This window comes from Vanacampus margaritifer, chromosome 14 (assembly GCF_051991255.1).
Source record: "Vanacampus margaritifer isolate UIUO_Vmar chromosome 14, RoL_Vmar_1.0, whole genome shotgun sequence".
NCBI classification, from domain to species: Eukaryota; Metazoa; Chordata; class Actinopteri; order Syngnathiformes; family Syngnathidae; genus Vanacampus; species Vanacampus margaritifer.
The window spans coordinates 15716998-15727494 of record NC_135445.1 but is presented as its reverse complement, the minus strand read 5'-3'; the positions used below and the strand labels follow the sequence as shown (position 1 = coordinate 15727494).

The 10497-nt window shown below is 40.7% G+C and overlaps 1 protein-coding gene across 4 annotated transcripts in view; it reads left to right on the top strand.

The window, feature by feature from the left end:
- Positions 1 to 10497, top strand: part of LOC144063838 (cilia- and flagella-associated protein 44-like) — a 28290-nt gene that overhangs the window by 8600 nt on the left and 9193 nt on the right. For all 4 annotated transcript variants that reach the window (XM_077585738.1, XM_077585740.1, XM_077585739.1 and 1 more), the window contains exons 2-21: positions 46 to 191; positions 287 to 449; positions 678 to 780; positions 862 to 1078; positions 1848 to 1962; positions 2230 to 2394; positions 2526 to 2681; positions 2770 to 2817; positions 3179 to 3278; positions 3382 to 3476; positions 3566 to 3769; positions 3872 to 3982; positions 4062 to 4214; positions 5342 to 5530; positions 5998 to 6140; positions 6245 to 6524; positions 7738 to 7793; positions 8764 to 8926; positions 9144 to 9274; positions 9397 to 9593. In XM_077585738.1, the coding sequence (XP_077441864.1) occupies positions 109 to 191; positions 287 to 449; positions 678 to 780; positions 862 to 1078; positions 1848 to 1962; positions 2230 to 2394; positions 2526 to 2681; positions 2770 to 2817; positions 3179 to 3278; positions 3382 to 3476; positions 3566 to 3769; positions 3872 to 3982; positions 4062 to 4214; positions 5342 to 5530; positions 5998 to 6140; positions 6245 to 6524; positions 7738 to 7793; positions 8764 to 8926; positions 9144 to 9274; positions 9397 to 9593 (2872 nt within the window). In that variant the 5' untranslated portion in view covers positions 46 to 108. The remainder of the gene's footprint in view (positions 1 to 45; positions 192 to 286; positions 450 to 677; positions 781 to 861; positions 1079 to 1847; positions 1963 to 2229; positions 2395 to 2525; positions 2682 to 2769; positions 2818 to 3178; positions 3279 to 3381; positions 3477 to 3565; positions 3770 to 3871; positions 3983 to 4061; positions 4215 to 5341; positions 5531 to 5997; positions 6141 to 6244; positions 6525 to 7737; positions 7794 to 8763; positions 8927 to 9143; positions 9275 to 9396; positions 9594 to 10497) is intronic.

The window sequence follows — 10497 nt, the reverse complement described above, 5'->3', positions numbered from 1 at the left end:
AAAAGACCAATTGAACGATTACTGAGGTATGTCTCTCTTGCACAGGAAGGCACAGAGTTGCAGGATGAGAAGGAAGAAGAGAATGAAAAACAGCTTTTACCTGTTGACATGTGCTACAATTATGAGGAGCTGTGCTCCAAGCCATTTATCACACCAGAGTCTGACATACCAGAGAACCTCATGTTCCTCTCGTAATTATTTTGTTAACTATTTCAAACCCCAAATATATTTATATGATTGTACTTTGATGCCATGTAATTTCTATCTTAATTTGTTTTTCTTGAAGTCATTCATTTGGCTACGACTGTGGCCGGAGAGCAAACCTGCAGCTGCTGGATGACAGAACTCTGGTCTATATAGCTGGTCAGCTACTCATCCTACTTGATGTTTGCACCAAGCAGCAAAAATACCTGCGCTCATGCAGTGGTGCTGGAATTGGCGCCATTACGGTAAAGTATACTGGATAAGCTCATATCAGACCCCATTAACAAACCATATCTATGAAAACAGAATCTGACTGAACATAACAGTGATTTATTTTGTGTTGTGGTGAAAAGAACAGTTCAGGTTTGTTCAATAAAAGCAATTATGTTGCCACTCGACTGGGGGATAGTGTTTAATAGCAAGAGTGAAAATGAGAGCTTGTTCCTGCTAGTGATTAGCATTTGTTTTCACAGGTAAACCATGATAAAGATCATTTAGTGGTAGCAGAAAAGGGGCGAAAACCCATCCTGATAATATATAAATATCCTTCATTAAAAGCATACCGCATCCTAAGAGGTAAATAGAACCACAATCCATCATTTTTATCATTTATTTCCCTTGAGGGCTTGTGACCGATCATGTGTTTCCTGTGTCTAGATGGTACAGAGCTTGCGTTCTGCTCTGTGAACTTTAATAGTGATGGGAGTCTGCTGGGCAGCCTGGGCAGTGCACCTGACTACATGCTGACAGTGTGGAACTGGATGCAGGAGGAGGTGGTGCTCAGGTGCAAAGCTATTTCTCAGGAGGTTTACAGAGTGACTTTCTCCCCATACAACCCCGGCCTACTGACATCATCAGGATCTGGACATATCAAGTAAAGGATACAACGCTTACTCCACTGAAAAGCTATATGCATAAAAAAAAATTTATAGGCAGTTATAGCCAGGTCCCACCTTGTAATTTTCATGGCTCACAATAAGGCTTAATACATACTGTACACTTCCCTCCAAAATAATTGGAACACTGAGGTCAATTCCTTTATCTTTGGTTTAGAATTAATATATTTGGGTTTGGCATTCAAATATTAATATGGAACATCAATATTTGAGCTTTTATTTCCAAGTATTAACATGAAAGAAACCATATTTTATTTGAAACCTCCAATTTTGTGAGCAGGAAAATATTTCTAGATGCAAATTAAGTTTTGTTGCAATAGAATAGAAAGAATAAGCAATCAATTGTGTGGGTTTTTTTTGCAAACAAAAAAATATTTAAAACAAAAACTATTGAATATTCAAACGCGTTTTCTATGAAAAATAGGGCAAATGGGGAGAATACTGGAAAACCCCAAAATATATATAAAAAAAATCTATATTGAAAAATTAATCAGAGAACATGCAAATCTGTGGGTGTCAAACTGCAAGTATGCATGGGTTGACTGTTTCAAGTTATCACTAGAGAAGGTCGCTGTGGTTCTCATTAGTTCTTATTAGATGGGAAGTGAAGGAGGCAGACATTTCCCAAATATATTGTAAACTTCTTTTTCATATGACCGATTATTTGCAGGCCGAAATCATAATGACATTAGTTGTAAAATTTCATAGTATGTTAATCTTTCACATCGAAATTCCTTCTCTCCCCAGGTTCTGGAAAATGGCCAGCACATTTACTGGTCTCAAATTGGAGGGGCTTATTGGCCATTTTGGAAAAACTGCAGCTACAGATATTGAAGGCTACATTGAACTTCCTGATGGAAAGGTCAGTATCCTGCTGATATTTTTATTTTTATTATTATTATTTTTTTCATTGGCAAAATGTGACTTAGTTAATGACAAATACATTTAAGATTGATTTTCACAATTCTTTGGGTATTTTGTTACTCAATTACCTGATTATTGAGCCATCCATCTGCAGTAAATGAAAGTCATACTCTACTGGGTTATTATTAAACCTGCTTTGTTGAAACAAATCGTTTGTGTGCTTCACGACAACAAATTGTTATCTGACCACTGTCCTTCTTTTCAGGTGTTGTCTGGCTCAAACTGGGGCAACCTGCTGTTGTGGGATGGAAATGCTATTAAAGTGGAGCTCTGCAGCAAGGGAGGACATTGTTGTCATGCAGGGGTTGTCCAACCTTTTGCCTTAGAAGATGGACAGCTGATGACCTTTGGCTCTGATGGAATGATCCGGGTAAAATACATAGAGAGATTACCTTTTGTGCCTTGTGTTCAATTCTATATTTAACAATGTCAAAAGCAGGCAATGCTGCATTTCACAATCTAATGTTAAACAGAAATTTCACTGCGCCTTTGACCCTGCAGGGCTGGGACTTCGAGACCATCGACGCTGCAGACAGTAGCAGCGAAAACAGCAAGTTTGAGTTGGAGACCATCAATGAGCTTGCAGTTGGGCGCAACGTTTGCATCGTTTCAGTAGTAAAAAGCTCCCAGGCCGAATCTACTGTTTGGTTTGTGCAGGTCAGCAGACATCAGACACTTACTAAAATATGTGTTTCACATGAGCTTTGCCCAAGTGAAATGACTGGTTTTCTTTGTGATCTTGTAGGATTCTAATGGAGCCATTTGGAAAGTGGATCTTTCATTTACATACTCAGTAAGGTTCCCCCATTCTTAATGATTTGAAAATTAAGACATTTTTGAATACCCATCAACATATTTGCTGTGTATGATTTATTTTTTAACATTTTTGACTAAAATGGCCAATCTGCCATCTGTCTTTCAGTTCCAGTTTCCAGTGTTTTGTCCAAAATATCACAACATACCTTATATTGTATATCATTGATTTTGTAATCTGATTTAGTCAAACTTTCTGATACTCAGTTTATTTAAAAATCCAAATGAATGTTGAATTTAAAAAATCACTTCATACAATTTACATAAGCAAACACTGACCCTGATCTAGTGGAAGTGTTTACACTGATATTAAAAGATGGTTTTAATGTCTCTGTGAACAGACTCCTGATCCTGTGTGCCTGTATTCCAGCCATGCAGGGCCTATCAAAGGCCTTGATGTCTCAAAGAATAGTTATCTCATGGCCACAACTGCTTTGGACCGTGAGTTGGTATTTCTAATCTATACTGTACAATGTTCATACATACCTGCATACAGACAAACATTGTACCTTCCTACCTGTTCAACCTTCCTATTTTTGTCCAGGTTCAGTCAGAGTCTTTGACTTTCTGGCAAAAAGAGAACTAACCTGTAGCTTCTTCACTCAAGGTGGAACTGCTCTCCACTGGGCCCCACCTCCGGTAAGTGGAACGGTGCGGGATTTGTTCCTTCCCAATAGCGAGAGACAGACACAGATTAAACTGCCTCTTTTTTTTGTGTCCATTTCTAGGTGACTCAAACTGGAAGTTTACTGGTGACTGGCTTTGAAGATGGAGTGGTGCGCTTATTGGAGCTTTATGACCCCTCAGGCCTTCAAATAGTAACCAGGCAAAATGTCGAGGCTCAGCTGCGCCTCAAACAAGCCTTCAAACCTCATAATGCCGCTGTAACCACTGTCGCTTATGAACGTAATGGAACGGTCTTGGCCACCGGGGTAAGGAGTCTTAACTTCAATGGAGCATTCGAGAGTCCATCTTATGCTGACGTAATAGTTTCAATTGTTTCGCTCATCTCTCACCTCTACCTTAATCCTCAGAGCTCAGACTGCACTGTGTTCTTCTTCACTGTTGGAGAAAAATATGAGCCGATTGGTTTTGTCTGTGTTCCTGGACCAGTACAAGTGATGGAGTGGTCACCTCCTTCCCATGTAAGTCTGTATTTCATTTTGAAAGAGAGCACAATGTTGTTTTTTTTATGCAATTAAACAAATTCCTATTTTTACCTAGGCTGAAAACAGTCTCCTAATCTTGTGTCTAAGTGGTCATATTGTGGAGGTACCGTATCCTGCCCCTGAAACTCTGCAGACAGCCAAATCATATCAACTGCTTGAACTGCCCAGAAGAACCTTCCGCTTCAAAAGTATCAAATCTCGAATCAGGGTATTACATTAATCATATTTTATACATCAAGTTAAATAACACTTGGGAACACATTTTTTTGTGGTGATATGTCTAAGCTGTTTTTAATTAATTTTTGGGTGCAGAATCCAAAACTGATCTCAAGTTTTTGAGCTATAGGATCCCAGGTTTCTTAAAAAAAGAAGGAAATGTGTATGTATGTAAATAAAACACCAAGACGGAATAGTTACAATTTACCATATTTTCCGCACTGTAAAGCGCATCGGATTATAAGGCGCACCTTCAATGAATGGCATATCTAAAAACTTTTTTTCATATATAAGGTGCACCGCATTATAAGGCGCATAGAATAGAAGCTACTGTAGTGGCTGGGGTTGCATTCAGCATCCACTAGAAAGAGCTTACTTAACCAATATTGATCAACATATAAGGCGCATCGGATTATAAGTCACACTGTTGGTTTTTGAGAAAATTAAAGGCTCTTAGGTACGCCTTATAGTGCGGAAAATACGGTACAAGCTTTGAAAACTTAAAAAAAATAAACTTAAAAAAAGCATAAAATTAAATAGAATTTACAACGGTATTCCCATAGTTACAGGGTGAAGAGAAAAGCTAGCACACCACAAATCCTCTTAATTCCTACCATGATTGCTTTCTGTTTGCATATATTGATAGTACGTCTCAGCGTCTCAATTGTGACAAGGCGCATAGAATAGAAGCTACTGTAGTGGCTGGGGTTGCGTTCAGCATCCAATAGATAGAGCTTACTTAACCAATATTGATCCGCATATCAGGCACATCGGATTATAAGTCTAAGTATGATTGCTTTCTGTTTGCATATATTGATAGTACTTCTCAGCGGCTCAATTGTGACTGCACAAACAAGTTGCAATGTCACTATAGATGACATAAGCTAATCATTGGAATTTTGCTTATCTGGAAGGTAAACTGTGGAGAAAAAAACTTAACATGCTTGAAAAAAAAGTGACTGCAATTTTGTAATCAGCATTAACATCAGTTTTAATCAGCATCAAAATCCAACTTTTTTTTTTCTTCAAATTGTTCCCCAGTGTAATCATATTCATGCAACTCTTTTCTGTGTAAAACTCAACAACAAAAAAATACGGAGTTGCATGCGTGGTTTTCAGAGAGAGGAAGAAATAGCAAGACGACAAGAATTAAAGGAACAGCGAATGAAGGAACGAGAAGAAAATGACATGATGGACGAAGAGGAGGAAGAGGAAGAGGAGCCATTGCCCCGTATTTATATACCTGACCCTCCAAGTCCTCTTTACTGTGGTTTCTTCTCCCAGCCTGGCCAATTTTGGCTCTCAGTGGTTCGTGCACAAAAACTTAAAATAACAATTGTTTTTATGACCTAAAACAGAGGTGGCCAAGTTTGGTCCTCGAGAGCCACTATCCAGCCTGGTTTCCATGTTTCTCTCCACTAACACACCTGATTCATGAACAGGATCGTTATCAGGCTTCTGCAGAGCTTGCTGATGAGCTGATCATTAGATTCAGCTGTGCTGAAGGAGGGAGACATGCAAAACAGGCTGGATAGGTGCGCTCGAGGACCGAACTTGGCCACCCCTGACCTAAAACATCTGCAGCCACCACATATTCATAGGGAAGTATAATTTATCACACAGCAGGATAAGCAGTACTGTATTCTCTTTCAGTGGTGGGGCTAGAGAGTACTGTTTTTTTTTTTTTGTGTGAGAATTATTGCTGATAGGTAGCAGTTCCTTACCGTCTGTGCTGCTGAATTCAAAACAATTTCAATGATTTGTCTGTTCTTTAGGGAGGATTTGACTCCGGTTTCTTGTACCACTGTAAGTTTTCTGAGAATCAGGATGAGAATTCAGAAAAATGTCCGGTGGAGCCGTTTGACTTCCTGGCTATCCATAATGCTGATAGTGACCCCATTTGTTCAGTCACCTTCAGGTATTTTTTAGTTAAAATTCCGTTAGGTGTGATATATGAATAGCAAGACATACTTTCTGTATTTTTCATCAGGTCACAGTTATGTTTGGTTGTTTGCGCCACAGTTCCAACAGGCAGCTGATGCTCTGCGGCATGCACTCAGGCTCCATCAGAGCTTATCTTCTGGATCCTGACGATGACGCCTTAAGCTCCATGCAGACATACTGGGAACTGAGCATTCACGACAGCAATTATGGACACCTGCGGCACATCTGTTGCAGCCATGACGACCAGTTTGTGCTGACAGCAGGAGATGATGGCAACATCTTCTCCTTCAGCCTGCTTCCTCATGAGGAGCTGCAGAAAAGCTTGCAGAGGAAAAAGGCAAAGGTTCCTTCACCAAGGGTGAGTAAACACTTTCCGGGAAGAACGTCTTTTTAATTATTCTGTAGTTAAAAATTGGAACAATTCCTTTGTTTTTGCTGTATACTGAATACATTTGGGTTTCAGATCAAAAGCTAAATATGAGACAAAATAACTCCAGCTTTTATTTCATGGTATTTATTCCTAGATTTGTCAAACAACTCAGTCAGGACAGAGCACCTTTAGTTTGAAGCTACCCGCTTTTCAAGTGAATACAAGTATTGGAACAGACCTAAACAATTGACTTGTAGTGAATAATATTTTGGCATAACTCTTATTTGCAATAACTGCATCAAGCCTATGACACATTGACTTCATACCAGACTGTTGCATTCTTCATTTGAAATGTTTTTCCAGGCCTTTACCACATCCTCTTTCAGTTCTTGTTTGTGGGTTTTCTTCCTACTAGAGGTAAAATACATTCTCCATTGGGTTAAGGACCAGTGATTGATTTGGCCAGTCTACCCTTTTCTCCCTGATGAAGTCTTTTGTTGTGTTGGCAGTGTGTTTTGGGTCATTATTTTGTCCTGATTAGTTCAGATAATTTTGGGGGGGGATAAATTGCGATACAAAATAGTTTAGTTGACTTCAGAATTCATTCTCCAACAGGAAGTTAATCCATAATTAATTCATTGGCACACATCTTTCATCATCAACAGAATCTAGCTATTTAACCCTCTCCTCTGTCATTATGACGAATGTCGGGGCTCAAACAGTCCTTTGTGCATCAGTCAATCCTAAAAACTAAACAAGGAGCTTTGTAAAAACCACGCAAAATCAGTGAGACCTTAACAGTAGTCTGGATTTTGTCTTTATTTGTTTGACTTGAATGTGTTTATGACGATGCTCCCATTTTAATACAAATAAAAATTAAGATCCTGTATCTGACAATAAAGTCTATCTATCTATCTATCTATCTATCTATCTATCCATCCTTCTGCTACTATTATGAGTTATATTAAGCACAACCCAAAAAACAGAACCAGGTTAGGATCACGTTTTGGGTCGTTTGCGCGAAATTTGAGTGTATGTGTGCGGAGTAAAATGTGCAGGTCCACCCCCACGTTCAGCCACTCCATCTGCGCTCTGCAGCCAGGAGTTACTCCACACATGTGTAAGAAAAATGGTTGAATGTTGATACATGACTAGTTGTAAAATGTTAATTAAAAGTGACACAATGTTATTCTTCTAACAGGTGGGTATGGAGAATGAAGTGTTACCCAAAGACATTGATGATCCAGCAGCATACAGGTTGAGTATTTTGCAGTAGCCATGCCCTTGTTAATCAAATTAATGTTTATTTTGTGGAATACAGCATTTCATATTTTTAAATTTAAATGATGCAATGTATTGGAATGAATCCTTAACTTTAAGGTCCCCATTTTCGTAGATAGGTGCACATGGTGCTTGGTGTAAAAACGGTTGCATTTCCGTGCCGGAGCAAATCTAGTTAACCATATTTGGAGATTTGGCAAACACCGCTGTGCCCCACTGGGTTTTTCCGGTGGACCGAAGGCATTTCAAATTACATGCCACCGACGCACCCGACTATTTGGTAACAGAAACTAGACTAGCCTTTAAACCGGGTGAACCAGGTCAAAGTTGTGGCGCAGGTGATGTAACGCAATTTGGGTGGATTTTATTCAGGTGCGGGGAGACTCTCAGATTCTGTGATCCGCTGCTATGTGTGGTGGATGTCATCGTATTTCTCAATTTAAACATGACAATGACATCAACATGCATTTAACTCTCTGAATCATTGTAGAAATCCATCCATCCATCATCTGAATTAATTGAATGCAAAATAATAATAATTATTATCATCTTAAATATATTTTTAAAAGAAAGGGGGTAGCGGCCAACTTTACATTAGCCGCAAGTAGAGAATGAGCTTTTTGCAATCCCTTACAAATATACTTTGTGCGCACAGATCTCCTGTATGAATTCCAGTTTTTCCATTATACTTCCAACATGTAGACCTCTCCTACGCTGAATTTGAAAGGAATGAGGGGAGCTGCTTTGATTGCCCTAGAATCAAGTTGGCTGTGTTTAGTCCCCCAGACCCACAACGGCGTAAACACCCATTTCCAAATGCACAGTTCACACGTCTACAAAAATACCAAAAAACTCCACCCATGCACACAGTTAGATTGCACTTTACACTGAAATTTCACTGGGCAAGACAATATGGCCCTTAAACTCAGATTCTCCCTCCTTCCAGTATAGAGACGGCCAAACAGAAGCTCGAGAAAGACCGCCAACGTCGGGAAGCTGACAAGAAGATCGTAGCCAAACGAAAAAGACTTGCTTCGCTCCAGAACAAGTTTAAAATACTACTGAATGACAACCTTAATCTGCAAGAACATATTCAACTGACTCCTATGGTATACATGCAGACACTCGCTAGGGGAACAGTTAACATACATATTTTGCATAATTATTAGACATAAATTATGCTATTATTACATGACAATAGTGTACAGAGCTTTATTGTCTGCCACTGTGTTATACAGGAATCATGGATGTACTGTATTTTTACCAGCTGTCCTTTGGCTCGCTCCACATAGGCCATTAAGAGTCTCTTGGTTTTCTTGTAAGTAGGAACTGCTGCTAGACCAACGTTTCGAAGAGCAAGCTGAGAGAGAGAAAACGCGACGATTAGACGAAGTCCAATACCAGATGAGCTGGCGAGAGGAGCATTCCCATTTAGCGCTCAAAAAGCTACAAGACTGGTAATGTACTGACTAAATCACTAATAAGGCTTGGTTCACATGAGAACCTTTCTTTCACATACTGACATAACATCCAGCCTGCAATCACAATGAAAAGCCTTTTCGGCGTTTGTTACTTCCAGGTTCGGTGACTCTTCAGAGTCCAACATTGTCACTGTGTTCGCCATTCGCACTAACCACAGTGTCTCCACCTACCGTATTCCAAGTCTTTCTTCAACCCAGCTCGAAGAGGACAGCGCTTCTGATGTTAATGGGTCCGATGTGGTTGAACGTCAAAAACCCGTAGACGAAACTGAAAAGGACAGTAGTGACACAGATGGTGAGAGAGTTGTTATGTGTTTGTGTTATATTGTAACGCGCGGTGGCTGATCAGCCATGGATGGCGCTGCTGGATAGCATAAAAATTGGAGAGCAAACAAAGGGACTGGAAGTCCACAGGTTTACTTTATTAATAATAATTTAAAAAAAGGCTTCTTGGTATCACGATTAGGCGTACAAGTCCACAACATCAAATACATTGATGACCATCATTTCCCTCTGCTCCGGCTCACCTGCTCCCAATTTTAATGCAACACACACACACACTTGTATATACACTGGGTGGGGTCACATTCAAGGTGTAGGGGTAGAGTTCGCCAGTCGGCGAGCTGGCGAACTCAGTAACAGGGTTAGCTTTCACTAAGAACGCTGGAGTGACGACCGGGGCCTTTTCCCGCTGGGCCTGGGGTTCGAGGGTGCCGCCCGTCCCCCGGTGCCCCCATCTCCCCTTATGCCCCCGGTGTTCCGTCCCTCCACGCGGCGGGAGGTGGGGTGGGCGCGGGTGCCCTCTCCGCTCCGCTGTCCGGCCCCTCTGCGGCACCGATGCCTGGGTGCGGGGGATCTCACTCTGCTTCGTCTGTCCTTCCTTCCTTTCCTCAGTCTCTCCTTTGGTCTCTTGAGGTCTCCCTGATTTGTTGGAATTTGGCTGTTACTGGGGTTGGTGAAGGACTCTGGTTGGTGGCCCGGTGGGTGGTGTCTGGTCGGTGCTGGATTTCACTTTCCTTTCTTTTCTTTGGTCCTTCCTCGGGTCTCCTGACGGCCTCATGGCTCTGGCTGGGTTCTGAAGTGTTCGGTTTAGGTGAACGGTGTGGGATTTTTTAAATAGGTTTTAGGTGAACTAATGAATACACACTTACACGCACGCACACACGCAGATGCACATGCACATACTCACCCACATACAA